Source organism: Salmo salar, chromosome ssa02 (assembly GCF_905237065.1).
Source record: "Salmo salar chromosome ssa02, Ssal_v3.1, whole genome shotgun sequence".
Lineage (NCBI taxonomy): Eukaryota > Metazoa > Chordata > Actinopteri > Salmoniformes > Salmonidae > Salmo > Salmo salar.
Window position 1 is genome coordinate 66,556,332 of NC_059443.1, and position 15,193 is coordinate 66,571,524.

Sequence of the window (15,193 nt, forward strand, 5' to 3'; positions counted from 1 at the left end):
CATGGCTTGTCCTTATACTCATCGGGCTTGTCTGGTCTGGTTTCCCCATTACATGACCGAGGGACTTGTAGACCTGAATGACTTGAAGAGGTCAGCTCCTAGGTCTGCCTGCTGATAAAGGTGGCCTTCATGCTTGTAGATAGTGGATAGGACTGTGAGTGTCGGTATTGAATGCTACTACAATCTCTAAAAGATATCATTCTGGATGCATACATGCTTCTGCATACCTGCCATTGGATGCATGTGAGGCATGGTCTAAGCTTGTTCTCTCTCTCTCTCTCTCTCTCTCTCTCTATCTCTTCTGTCATTCTGCCCTTTATGTCTCTCTCTCTTTCTTTCTCTCTCTCTCTCTCTCTCTCTCTCTCTCTCTCTCATAGTAGGGAAGCATGGTATTGTATTTGGATGTGCTTGGGGTTGTGGGTTCAGTGAGGTCTGGTGATAGAGGCATCTTTTGGGATGGTGTACTCTCCCACGCAGACACTCCGACACAGACTCTCCGACACAGACTCTCCGACACAGACACTCCGACGCAGACTCTCCCACGCAGACACTCCGACACAGACTTTCCGACACAAACTCTCCGACACAGACACTCCCACACAGACACTCCCACACAGACACTCCCACACAGACACTCCGACACAGACACTCCGACACAAACTCTCCGACACAGACACTCCGACGCAGTCTCTTCCATGCAGACACTCCGACGCAGACTCTCCGACGCAGACACTCCGATGCAGACTCTCCCACGCAGACACTCCGACACAGACACTCCGACACAGACTCTCCGACACAGACTCTCCGACACAGACACTCCGACACAGACACTCCGACACAGACACTCCGACACAGACACTCCCGACACAGACACTCCGACACTGACACTCCGAAACAGACTCTCCGACACAGACTCTCCGAAACAGACACTCCCACACAGACACTTTGACACAGACTCTCCGACACAGACTCTCCCACACAGACACTCCTACACAGACTCTCCCACACAGACACTCCTACACAGACTCTCCCACACAGACACTCCCACACAGACTCTCCCACACAGACTCTCCCACACAGACTCTCCCACACAGACTCTCCCACACAGACACTCCCACACAGACTCTCCCACACAGACACTCCGACACAGACTCTCCGACACAGACTCTGCGACACAGACACTCCCACACAGACACTTTGACACAGACTCTCCGACACAGACTCTCCCACACAGACTCTCCCACACAGACACTCTGACACAGACTCTCCGACACAGACTCTCCGACACAGACACTCCCACACAGACTCTCCCACACAGACACTCCGACACAGACTCTCCCACACAGACACTCCCACACAGACTCTCCCACACGGACACTCCGACACAGACTCTCACACACAGACACTCCCACACAGACTCTCCCACACAGACACTCCCACACAGACACTCCCACACAGACACTCCCACACAGACACTCCCACACAGACTCTCCCACACAGACTCTCCCACACAGACACTCCCACACAGACACTCCCACACAGACACTCCCACACAGACACTCCCACACAGACTCTCCCACACAGACTCTCCCACACAGACTCTCCCACACAGACTCTCCCATACAGACACTCCCACACAGACACTCCCACACAGACTCTCCCACACAGACACTCCCACACAGACAAGTGCATTAACACAAGCAGACACTCCCACACAGACACTCCCACACAGACTCTCCCACACAGACTCTCCCACACAGACACTCCCACACAGACAAGTGCATTAACACAAGCAGATACTCTCACACTACACACTACCACCACTACATATTCCTGTACAGAGTGAGTTTTAAACAGTTTGACTTTCTTATTTTCTGCCCGTTCTCTCCCACTCTCTCTTCTCTCTCTTCTCTCTCTTCTCTCATCTCTCTTCTCTCTCCCACTCTCTCTTCTCTCTCTTCTCTCTCTTCTCTTCTCTCTCTTCCATCTCTCTTCTCTCTCTCCCACTCTCTCTTCTCTCTCTTCTCTCTCTCCCACTCTCTTCTCTTCTCTCTTCTCTCTCTCCCACTCTCTCTTCTCTCTCTTCCATCTCTCTTCCATCTCTCTTCTCTCATTTCCATCTCTCTTCTCCCTTTCTACATCTTGCTCTCTCTCCTCCTCCTCTCCCTCTCCCTCTCCATCTATTCTCCCTCTCCGTTCTCCAGACCATAACAGACACCAGCCCCATGCGTCGGTCCACCTCCTCTCTGGTCCACGGGCGTTCTGGCAGGGAGAGGGGGGTGAGGCTGGATGACTACAGCCTGGAGAGGGTAGAAGGAGAGGGGAGGCACGGTGGGGGAGCAGGAGGAGGACAACGCAGGGACAGGAGGGACAGGAGCCACCGCACCTCTCAGAGGTCCCTGACCAGATACACAGACGCAGACACAGGTGAGAGAGATGAAGAGATGGAGAGACACATGCATGTCACACACACACACACACACACACACACACACACACACACACACACACACACACACACACACACACACACACACACACACACACACACACACACAGACACATACACACACACACACACACACACACATACACACAAACACACTTACAGAGGTCCCTTACCAGATAGACGGACACAGACACAGGTGAGAGAGATGCTAGAGTATTTTGACCAGGTTTCCCATTGACCAAGGCCAGTATTCACAAAGTGTCTCAGAGTAGGAGTGCTAATCTAGAATCAGTTTTGCCTTTCACATCATAATGAACAAGACAGACATGGTCCCGTGTGGCTCAGTTGGTAGAGCATGGTGTTAGCAACGCCAGGGTTGTGGGTTCGATTCCCATGGGGGACCGGTATGGAGAAAAAAAATGTATGAAATGTATGCATTCACTACTGTAAGTCGCTCTGGATCAGAGCGTCTGCTAAATGACTAAAATGTAAAATAAAATGAATGGGGGGAGCTGATCCTAGATCAGAAATGTCTTTTTCCCAATGGTTTGGAGGATTCTGGATTTCCTGCTTGTTCCCTCCTGAATCTTCCAACTGGGATTTCTGGGAAGTTTGCAAATATTGTTAACACTAAGTAAAAGCTACCAGAAGGGAAAGTTTCAAACCAAACTTTTTGGAAAGTTCCATCAGATGTTTGAGATAGAAAAGTCAAGTTCCATCAGATGTTTGAGATAGAAAAGTCAAGTTCCATCAGATGTTTGAGATAGAAAAGTCAAGTTCCATCAGATGTTTGAGATAGAAAAGTCAAGTTCCATCAGATGTTTGAGATAGAAAAGTCAAGTTCCATCAGATGTTTGAAAGTAGAAAAGTCAAGTTCAATCAGATGTTTGAGAGTAGAAAAGTCAAGTTCAATCAGATGTTTGAAAGTAGAAAAGTCAAGTTCAATCAGATGTTTGAGAAATTCAAGGAAGTTGAGTTTCAGAAGAAACTTTATGGCATAAAAAATATGTCCCCCCCTCATCTTGCAGGGTTGGGCACAGACCTGAGCACCACCACCCAGTCTGGAGAACTCCTTCCCAAAGAGCGTGAACGCGAACGCGGTCGAGCCAAAGACCGCAGGCACCACCATCATCACCACCACCACGGTGGCTCCATGGAGAAAGAGGGGCGCTTCGGGCCAGACAGACACGGGCCAGAGTACACCCACAGACACCCCCACGACCGGGGGGACAGACACTGGTCCCGCTCTCCTAGTGAGGGCCCCGACGGACGGGGCCACAGACAGGTGGGCACCACACAGCGATGGACGGGAGATGAGAAGCATAAGCATATACACACAAACATACACACACAAATGCATGTGAAAGTACACACATAGACTGCACATACTGTATACGGCCTCACACACATAGTCACACACACACACACACACACACACTGTTATTCCTCTCTATAGTATATCTTTCTCAGGGAAGTGGAAGAAGGCCTTCGTCAAGCACCTTGGAGAACAGGTGGATTATAATGGTTCTTTCTCCTCATCCCATTGGTAGAAATCGAAAACTAACCAATGGAGAAGTAGCTGGAGTGATCTAACCAATAATCTTTGATTTAGAGTTCTGCCTTGTTGGTTAACTACCACTACTTACAAATATCAATTTCTCTTTTTCTGTTATCCTTTTCTTTTTCTTTCTTTCTTTGTCACTGTTTCTCTCTCTGTCCATTTTTCTTGATGTGGCTCTCGTGGCTTCAATGTGTGTGTGCTCTTTTGCCTCATTGGCGGTTTGGTTGTTATGGTTTTCAATGTTGCTGTCTTTCTGCTTTTCTTTTCTCTCTCCTTATCTCTATCTGTCTACCTATATCTATCCCCCTCCTCCTCTCTCTTTATCTCTGTCTATCTGTCTACCTATATCTATCCCCCCTCCTCCTCTCTCTTTATCTCTGTCTATCTATCTACCTATATCTATCCCCCTCCTCCTCTCTCTTTATCTGTCTATCTATCTCCCTACATCTATCCCCCCTCCTCCTCTCTCTTTATCTCTGTCTATCTATCTACCTATATCTATCCCCCTCCTCCTCTCTCTTTATCTCTGTCTATCTATCTACCTATATCTATCCCCCCTCCTCCTCTCTCTTTATCTCTGTCTATCTATCTACCTATATCTATCCCCCTCCTCCTCTCTCTTTATCTCTGTCTATCTATCTCCCTACATCTATCCCCCCTCCTCCTCTCTCTTTATCTCTGTCCATCTATCTACCTATATTTATCCCCTCCTCCTCTCTCTTTATCTCTGTCTATCTATCTACCTATATCTATCCCCCCTCCTCCTCTCTCTTTATCTCTGTCTATCTATCTACCTATATCTATCCCCCTCCTCCTCTCTCTTTATCTCTGTCTATCTATCTATCTACCTATATCTATCCCCCCCTCCTCCTCTCTCTTTATCTCTGTCTATCTGTCTACCTATATCTATCCCCCCCTCCTCCTCTCTCTTTATCTCTGTCTATCTATCTACCTATATCTATCCCCCTCCTCCTCTCTCTTTATCTGTCTATCTATCTCCCTACATCTATCCCCCTCCTCCTCTCTCTTTATCTCTGTCTATCTATCTATCTACCTATATCTATCCCCCTCCTCCTCTCTCTTTATCTCTGTCTATCTATCTACCTATATCTATCCCCCCTCCTCCTCTCTCTTTATCTCTGTCTATCTATCTACCTATATCTATCCCCCTCCTCCTCTCTCTTTATCTCTGTCTATCTATCTCCCTACATCTATCCCCCCTCCTCCTCTCTCTTTATCTCTGTCCATCTATCTACCTATATTTATCCCCTCCTCCTCTCTCTTTATCTCTGTCTATCTATCTACCTATATCTATCCCCCCTCCTCCTCTCTCTTTATCTCTGTCTATCTATCTACCTATATCTATCCCCGTCCTCCTCTCTCTTTATCTCTGTCTATCTATCTATCTACCTATATCTATCCCCCCCTCCTCCTCTCTCTTTATCTCTGTCTATCTGTCTACCTATATCTATCCCCCTCCTCCTCTCTCTTTATCTCTGTCTATCTATCTACCTATATCTATCCCCCTCCTCCTCTCTCTTTATCTGTCTATCTATCTCCCTACATCTATCCCCCCTCCTCCTCTCTCTTTATCTCTGTCTATCTATCTACCTATATCTATCCCCCTCCTCCTCTCTCTTTATCTCTGTCTATCTATCTACCTATATCTATCCCCCCTCCTCCTCTCTCTTTATCTCTGTCTATCTATCTACCTATATCTATCCCCCTCCTCCTCTCTCTTTATCTCTGTCTATCTATCTCCCTACATCTATCCCCCCTCCTCCTCTCTCTTTATCTCTGTCCATCTATCTACCTATATTTATCCCCTCCTCCTCTCTCTTTATCTCTGTCTATCTATCTACCTATATCTATCCCCCCTCCTCCTCTCTCTTTATCTCTGTCTATCTATCTACCTATATCTATCCCCCTCCTCCTCTCTCTTTATCTCTGTCTATCTATCTATCTACCTATATCTATCCCCCCTGCTCCTCTCTCTTTATCTCTGTCTATCTATCTACCTATATCTATCCCCCTCCTCCTCTCTCTTTATCTCTGTCTATCTATCTACCTATATCTATCCCCCTACTCCTCTCTCTTTATCTCTGTCATCTATCTACCTATATTTATCCCCTCCTCCTCTCGCTTTATCTCTGTCTATCTATCTACCTATATCTATCCCCTCCTCCTCTCTCTTTATCTCTGTCTATCTATCTACCTATATCTATCCCCTCCTCCTCTCTCTTTATCTCTGTCTATCTATCTCCCTATATCTATCCCCCTCCTCCTCTCTCTTTATCTCTGTCTATCTATCTACCTATATTTATCCCCTCCTCCTCTCTCTTTATCTCTGTCTATCTATCTACCTATATCTATCCCCCTCCTCCTCTCTCTTTATCTCTGTCTATCTATCTACCTATATCCATCCCCTCCTCCTCTCTCTTTATCTCTGTCTATTTATCTACCTATATCTATCCCCCTCCTCCTCTCTCTTTATCTCTGTCTATCTATCTACCTATATCTATCCCCCTCCTCCTCTCTCTTTATCTCTGTCTATCAACCTATATCTATCCCCCTACTCCTCTCTCTTTATCTCTGTCTATCTATCTACCTATATTTATCCCCTCCTCCTCTCTCTTTATCTCTGTCTATCTATCTACCTACATTTATCCCCTCCTCTCTCTTTATCTCTGTCTATCTATCTACCTATATTTATCCCCTCCTCCTCTCTCTTTATCTCGATCTATCTATCTACCTATATCTATCACCCTCCTCCTCTCTCTTTATCTCTGTCTATCTATCTACCTATATCTATCCCCCTCCTCCTCTCTCTTTATCTCTGTCTATCTATCTACCTATATCTATCCCCCTCCTCCTCTCTCTTTATCTCTGTCTATCTATCTACCTATATTTATCCCCTCCTCCTCTCTCTTTATCTCTGTCTATCTATCTACCTACATTTATCCCCTCCTCTCTCTTTATCTCTGTCTATCTATCTACCTATATCTATCCCCCCTACTCCTCTCTCTTTATCTCGATCTATCTATCTACCTATATCTATCACCCTCCTCCTCTCTCTTTATCTCTGTCTATCTATCTACCTATATCTATCCCCCTCCTCCTCTCTCTTTATCTCTGTCTATCTATCTACCTATATCTATCCCCCTCCTCCTCTCTCTTTATCTCTGTCTATCTATCTACCTATATCTATCCCCCTCCTCCTCTCTCTTTATCTCTGTCTATCTATCTACCTATATCTATCCCCCTCCTCCTCTCTCTTTATCTCTGTCGATCTCGCTCTGTGTCTGTTTGTCACCTCTCTCTCTCTAATCTCTCTTTCTCTCTGGTCGGTGTGGTCGTGGTTCCTTTGTGGTTGGCTGTGGTTGGTTAATTTTGTGGTGCTTTTTGATTTGCCTTGTCGCCATATTTGCTGTAGGGCAGTAGCTCGGTGAGTGGCAGCCCCGTCCCCTCCACGTCCGGTACCTCCACCCCCCGCCGCGGGCGCCGCCAGCTGCCCCAGACCCCCGCCGTGCCACGCCCCCACGTCACCTACTCCCCAGCCATACGACACCCCAAGCCCACCTACGGAGCAGGTCCCCCTGGACGACTCCGCTCCCCCTCCCCCCGACACTTCTCCCCCCCGGAGCACGACGGAGGGGGGTATCACCGCCCGCCATCACGTCACGTTTCCCCGCTTGAGCACGGAGGGTCGAGGCACGGGTCTCCGAGATCGGCCCGACACCAGTCGGGGTCTCGTTCACCTCCACCCCACCATGGATCCCCCCGGTCCCCCCGCCACGGGCGTTGGAGCGGTCCCCCTCCCGGGGATAGTCTGGAGAGCGAGGGCGGCCCATTCTATGAGCGTGACTGCGAGTACGAGCGCCAGCATGAGCCACCCGCCTACGAGCAGAGCCTCAGCAACCCACATCCCCACGGCAACCCCCACCCGCACGGCAACCCCCACCCGCACGGCAACCCGCACCCACGCTCCCCCAGGACTGCCCGGCACGGGGGTGGCGTGGGCCCACCACCTCCACTTGCTCCCCCTCACCCCCGACGAGTCCCAAACGGTTACCGCTCGTCTTCGCCCTCCCCGCACCGGCGAGGGCCCCCACATCAACACCCCCATTCAGGGGGACCACCCCACCGGTCCCCCCCTCATCACCGGGTCCCCCATGGAGGCCCCAGAGGCCCCCGGAAGGGCCTGCACGAACCCTACAGCGAGACGGACGAGGACGACTGGTGCTAGCACAGCGAAGGAACAGAAGAACGAGGGAGGAGAGGAAGAGAGGAAAAGGAGGGAGGAGAGGAGTCTCTCCGTCTCCCAGTCCTCTGTTCTTCGTTATGCAGACTTGAATGAAGGGTAAAGGGATGCAGAAGGGGTGAGGAAAGGAAAGGAGGAGAGGAGAATTTAGGAGAAGTCTCTCCATCTCTCTACCTCCACACCTGAGACTCAGGCTTGGATGGAATGATGAGGGATGGAGGGATGGTTAGAGGAGAGGAGGCACAGTGTGTGGGTGTGTGAGACTCTAAACTCAGAGCAGACATGACAAAGAGAGACCGCTGTAAGGCAGAACTATGCACCTCTCCTCTTCTCCTCTGTCTCAACTACCATACCCAGAGTTCTCAGCGTGCCCAGGGGGAAGTGGACCGAGGGATGGTGGAGAGGTGCTGACGGAGGTGTGGAGAGGTGCTGACGGAGGTGTGGAGAGGGAAGAAAGAACAAAAGAATGAAAGGAAGGGAGGAGCATGTATACTAAGTTACAAGTGGCCAATGAATGGTAAATAAAGCCCCTCTCCCAGACTGTTTAGGAGATAGGTGGGTTAGTTAAGTTAAGCTAAACCTGGGTGCTCTTGCTGTTCTGTCATTCTATTCTACTAGCCTGATAAGTGTTAGGAGCTAACAGCTAAACGCTAGCTTAGCTAACACTGCTCTTGGTCTAACCTAGACGGACACGTTTAAAAAAGAAAAACAACGAAAACCCATGCCAGGACCCCCTATCCTTATACACGCCAAGCTATGCCTCCAGAAAAATCTAACTTGAAGACTAAAGAACAGAAAACAAACTTTGGAAAAAAAAGAGGAGAAAAAAAGGGAGAACAACCACTTTAACTTAAACTTTCCTTAAAGGGACCGGACTAGAACCAGGAAGCTCCGCCTCTACTGCAAAAACCAGCCAATGACAGAGCTGGCTGATATTTGATGAGTTTTATCATCTCCTGTTTACTGTTACAGACTCACGAAATGCTGACGACGGACCTGGTGTGACCTCACTTCCTGTGGGTGGGGCCTAGTGTGACATCACTTCCTGTTCTGGTGGGTGGGGCTACAGGGGAGGGGCTGGGGGCAGAGTTATGGACCCTTAGGGGGCGTAGTTTGTTTGCCCCCACTATCTTCTCTCCCCCCTTCCTCTCTCCTCCATCCTGCCGAAAAAGAAAGGACAGGAAAGGAAAATGATGGGAGGAGGAGCGGAAAGAAAGAAGGGAAGGGAGGGAAAAGACGATTTCTTCAGTATTTCTTCTATCGATTACTTCTTCTTCTTCTAGTTCTTCTTCTTGGACATTGGCGCTTGGTTCTTCTGTTGCATTCGCTCAAGCCTCTGTTAATCCGTTATGATGCATGAAGGAATTTAACAACAAAAAAATACCTAGAGAGAAAATCTACTGTTGGGGATATGGGGGCATATTGGGTTTATAGAACATTTACATTTTAGGTTTGATTGAAGAAGTTCTCTTTTTCTGACTCTCTCTCTCTCTCTCTCTGACTCTGTCTATCATCATGCGTTTGTTTATTGAGTAAATGTTTGTTCTATATCACCCTAAGGATCCGATGGACAACCTTTTTTAAGTTTGATTTCTGCCCAATAGGGTTTTAAAGCTACCATTTTCTTATCTTGAAAGTACTCTTATGTTCCTGAGATACTCCTAAATTTTACTAAGATATTCCTGTTGTACTAAGATATTCCTAAGTTGTTTTGAGGAATAAGTAAGAATTGAGAGAGCTATGAGGAGAGAGAAAACTTCAACCTCTTTAAATAATTGATTTGTATTGTTAATAATGATGATAGTCCTATAAATACTGATATCAATGTCAATGCTAAACGATGAATGATGATAGTTGTTTGCCGTAGGTCTGTTGTCATGTTTTTTGGAGTTTCAATCTGCTGTGTCATCTAGTTTTCATCGTTTATTTTCCTTGGGTTTTGTTCAAACTGTTCCCAAACTGTTCAAAAACTGTTCCAAAACGCCTTTAACCGGGTCCGATACATGCAACACGCATAAACTTTTCAGGGAGGGGTTAGAGGTCGGATTGTGATTGTGAGCAACACAGATAGAACTGTGTAGCGTTGTGTAACGCAGCTCTTTACCTCTGATAGGTCCCCCCTCAGTGGTAGACAGAGAACCGGGGCCACGTTCAGTAGCCAAATGTTGTCAAACGTTGCAGATAGAAATGTCATTAACAGAGCCGACATGGTTCTTCATTCTACGTGTAAGAGATGCATGTTTGTTCTAAATAGCATTTTTCTATCTGAGCGTTCCAAAAACATTGTGTCCTACTGAGTGCGCCCCAGTCATAGCCAAATGAACCGGCCAACCAACCAACCGTCAGACCTCCACACAGTATCTGATTTACAGCTGGCTGTGAACCATAGAGTTAGAAAGATGACTTATACTGGGTTATATCCACCTAGAGCCCTCTTTCTACCTCTATGGTGTGAACGAGCTCCACCTCACATCCCCAAGAGCTCTCCACTAGCTGTCTAGTCTCTCTGTCTTTCTGATTCTCCATCACATGTTTAGCATTGAGCTGCTTGCTTTACCAAGCCAGAGGAGAACATTCTAGAAACATTTTAGAATCTCTAAGACTTTCTAGAAACTGTAGTCTAGACTCTAGAAGCTCTAGTACATTCTAGAGCATTCTTTAGAGAGGTTAGCTAACATGATTGTATCCAGATGTTTTGGATTAAAACATATTTATTTTGCTATGATTGCAGTTCATAACTCGTAAAACTCGTAAAATGATAGATACTATATAGAGATATAAAAGTTTATATATTATAGAGAGAAAAACATACTTTTATTTACTTCAAACACTCTAGCTACGAAGCTAGGGCTCAGAAACTCTCCATTGAAATCAGCTACACAGATTCAAATTGCACTTTGTCACTGTAGCTCCACACAATATCCCACTACAAACTCTATGCAGATCTATCCAACATTCATTTCTCCTTTACCATTATAGTGCAGAGTAGTTGTGCCATTATAAATAAATAACAATACGTAAGTGAGCGCATAGAAATAGAATGTGTAGAACAGGCCTCCCAATTCAAGTCAATGATGGCATATCTACAGATTATATTTCTATGGGTCAGATAGTGTAGTGTCAGATAGTGTATATACAACATTTTAATATAGATGGATAGAAGTATATAGATAGAGGGTATGCCCACATCGTTTTGCTTTTGCACAATCACTCACAATATCCTTATCCTTCATAGCACATCTTTCCTTTATGTTTTACCCTCCTGCAGTGTTTTGTCCTCTCCTGCTCCCTCTATCGTTCTCCCAAGCTGTCCAATCCCATATACCACCCATGCCCTCTGTATAGGTAGGTCCAGAGAGAGGGGGGGGGCCTACATATAGCACCCATGCCCTCTGTATAGGTAGGTCCAGAGAGAGGGGGGCCTACATATACCACCCCTGCCCTCTGTATAGGTAGGTCCAGAGAGAGGGGGGGCCTACGTATACCACCCCTGCCCTCCGTATAGGTAGGTCCAGAGAGGGGGGGGGGGCTACATATACTACCCCTGCCCTCTGTATAGGTAGGTCCAGAGAGAGGGGGGTGGGGCCTACATATAGCACCCCTGCCCACCGTATAGGTAGGTCCAGAGAGGGGGGGGCCTACATATAGCACACCTGCCCTCTGTATAGCTAGGTCCAGAGAGAGGGGGACCTACATATACCACCCTGCCCTCCGTATAGGTAGGTCCAGAGAGGGGGGGCCTACATATAGCACCCATGCCCTCCGTATAGGTAGGTCCAGAGAGGGGGGGGCCTACATATACCACCCCTGCCCTCCGTATAGGTAGGTCCAGAGAGAGGGGGGCCTACATATACTACCCCTGCCCTCCGTATAGGTAGGTCCAGAGAGAGGGGGGGCCTACATATACCACCCCTGCCCTCCGTATAGGTAGGTCCAGAGAGGGGGGGGCCTACATATACCACCCCTGCCCTCCGTATAGGTAGGTCCAGAGAAGGGGGGGCCTACATATAGCACACCTGCCCTCTGTATAGCTAGGTCCAGAGAGAGGGGGGGACCTACATATACCACCCCTGCCCTCTGTATAGCTAGGTCCAGAGAGAGGGGGGGCTACATATACCACCCCTGCCCTCCGTATAGGTAGGTCCAGAGAGAGGGGGGGCCTACATATACCACCCCTGCCCTCCGTATAGGTAGGTCCAGAGAGAGGGGGGGCCTACATATACCACCCCTGCCCTCCGTATAGGTAGGTCCAGAGAGAGGGGGGGCCTACATATACCACCCCTGCCCTCCGTATAGGTAGGTCCAGAGAGAGGGGGGGGCCTACATATACCACCCCTGCCCTCCGTATAGGTAGGTCCAGAGAGAGGGGGGGACCTACATATACCACCCCTGTCCTCCGTATAGGTAGGTCCAGAGAGAGGGGGGGACCTACATATACCACCCCTGTCCTCCGTATAGGTAGGTCCAGAGAGCGAGGGGGGGACCTACATATACCACCCCTGTCCTCCGTATAGGTAGGTCCAGAGAGCGAGGGGGGTCTACATATACCACCCCTGCCCTCCGTATAGGTAGATCCAGAGAGCGAGGGGGGGACCTACATCAGAGGGTTGTTTATCTACCCAGAAACCCCAGTGCCTCAGTGCCTTCTGTTTTCAGAGTCACATCTACCCTTCCCAGCTCGCCCCTTACCATCCCCCTCGGCCCCTCCTGTGGTTGATCAACATCAACCACACTACGCCTTAAAGAGTCCTAGTCGCTGTCTGTGGGCAGGTAGCAGTTGGGAGCAAGGCAGTAGGGACTGGGCTTTGCTTAGTTGGTTGGAACATTTAGTAAAGTGCAGGAAGAGAGGGGAATGGAAACTACTTTTGATATGGCGGCCATTTTGGGGATCTCCTTCACCCAATTTCACACAGTGTAGTGAGATACTGTAATTGCAGGGGCGAAAAAAGGCAATGATTTGTTTACTTCTCAGGTGTCTCTAGAGATAGATAGCTAGATAGATAGAATCTACACTATATAATAGGCACGCTAAGGCCGTTAGTCAGTTATATCATATAATATGATATAAATTTATAAAATCACATGAAAAAATATAGGCCTAGGGTTTGAGTTTCTGTATGGTTTGTTATCTGGCATGGGCATTTGTAATGTCTTCCCTTCTCCCCTTAACCTCCATTACAGACCACCTACCATTCATCATGAATCTGCCGCTGAAAACTACTTGCACTTGACACTGTGGGTGTCCGCTGATCAGGCAGGAAACTGACTACTCCATTTCGGCTCAACAACACCAACATGCTTGTCCAGAATTGTAACTGCGGATCCAAAATGGCCGACATCGACACACAACACTGCCGTTGAATTAAAGCATGTTGTGTGGATTGTGTGCTCCAACCATTATAAAATGAATGACCATTTTAAGGGGTTTATTTTGTTTATAAAAAAAAAAAAATCCAGAAGATTTGTGAAAAGGAGGATTTACGAAGTTTCTAGTTTACTCTCAATCATTCATCCATCCTACGTTCCTATCCATTTATTTGTTGTCTTTCCTTTCTATTTCTGATGTGACTTCTTGATCGACTCATCCGTTTGTCTCTCGTTCTCTCTATCATTTTTTCCTCCTCTTTGAGACAACAAACGTCCTCCGAAAGCCAATCCAACCCCATTCACTCAATCAATCAACTGTTGTGCGTTTGTGAAATGATGTAAATGATTGGTGTGTGAGGCTAGTGTGTGTTGAACCAGAAATAAGGGCTCTCCTAACAAACTAAAGGGGTTTCATGTGCAGGTACAGTAGTGCTGCCAAAAGTCATCTGTATGTATCTCAAACCAAACAGTGGTGTGGTCTCCCCTTGTACAGCACTAGGTGTGTGCATGCGTGTGTGTTGGGGTCAAAGGGTTAGAGGTCAAAGGTCAGGGTGAGAGAGTCTAGGTGGGGGGGGCAGAGCAGGGGGTACGTTCCGCTGAGGTGAAACGTTCTGGTATGTTCTGCTGAGGTGAAATGTTCTGGAAAAGAACAGATAGAAATGTAATGAATAGAGCTGACACGACACCCTTTTCTGTCAGACTGACAAGCATATCCGTTCTACTTGATGCATTTCTATCTGAATGTTTTCTGTAACATTTGCACCCTCCTGAATAGACCCCGGTTAGAAGTAGTGTCACATTATTTCACAAATGGCACTGGAACGTTCTTGGTTCATTTTCTAGCTCCGCCTTCTTCCGCTTGCCAATACAGCCTTCATTATGATGTCATCAGCTGCCATTTTCTCATTGACCTCCACCTGCATCCCCCAGCTCATTTTGGAGTGGAGGGTCACCAACCTCATCAGGGATGGGTTTACTGGCATGACAGTGAGACATTCCTCTGTGTCTGTGTGTTGTGTTCGTGTGTGTTTGCTACGTGTGTGTGCTTGTGCGTGAGTGCGTGAGTTCACACCTCATCAACAGTAAGTTATCTTCAGTGCCTTACACTGTACAGTAGGAACCAAATCTTCTTTGTAGATAGACAACACACACAGCACTGAATAACGCTTTCATAATGTTTCCATAATGTTTTCTCTCCAACTGTACTCTTTTCTCCATCCAGCATTGCCTCACCTCACCTCCCATCCTATTCCTTCTCTCTCTGTGATCGACGAGTAAGGTCTGGAGGGAGGGCATGGGTGAATGAATAGGTGATCGTTGTGTTGGGTCTGTCATCCTTCTCTTTCTCTCTCTGTACATTTTCTCTGTAAACTCTTCTTGTGTACATCTTCCATAAACTTTCTGAAACAATCAGACCATGTCCATCTATTTTCTCTTTTATCGCCGCTCAATTTATTTTTCAACATTTACATTTCAATCATTTAGCAGATGCTCTAATCCAGAGCGACATAGTGTCTACAACATCACTCCCACTCTTCAATTGTGCTTGAAGTCT

The 15,193-nt window shown here is 47.4% G+C and overlaps 1 protein-coding gene and 1 non-coding gene across 11 annotated transcripts in view; both read left to right on the plus strand.

Annotated features, from left to right (window-relative positions):
* The window catches only part of LOC106594976 (voltage-dependent P/Q-type calcium channel subunit alpha-1A), a 269,165-nt gene extending 257,725 nt beyond the window's left edge, over window positions 1-11,440 (plus strand). For 9 of the 10 annotated variants that reach the window (XM_045708214.1, XM_045708234.1, XM_045708218.1 and 6 more), the window contains 3 exons: window positions 2,205-2,427; window positions 3,478-3,734; window positions 7,444-11,440. In XM_045708214.1, coding sequence (XP_045564170.1) covers window positions 2,205-2,427; window positions 3,478-3,734; window positions 7,444-8,256 — 1,293 coding nt within the window. In that variant the 3' untranslated portion in view covers window positions 8,257-11,440. The remainder of the gene's footprint in view (window positions 1-2,204; window positions 2,428-3,477; window positions 3,735-7,443) is intronic. The other variant, XM_045708245.1, reaches the window with a different exon arrangement.
* trnaa-agc (transfer RNA alanine (anticodon AGC)) lies at window positions 2,778-2,853 on the plus strand. Its single transcript has one exon. It is a non-coding gene; the product is annotated as a tRNA-Ala (tRNA).
* Window positions 11,441-15,193: the final 3,753 nt, after the last annotated feature.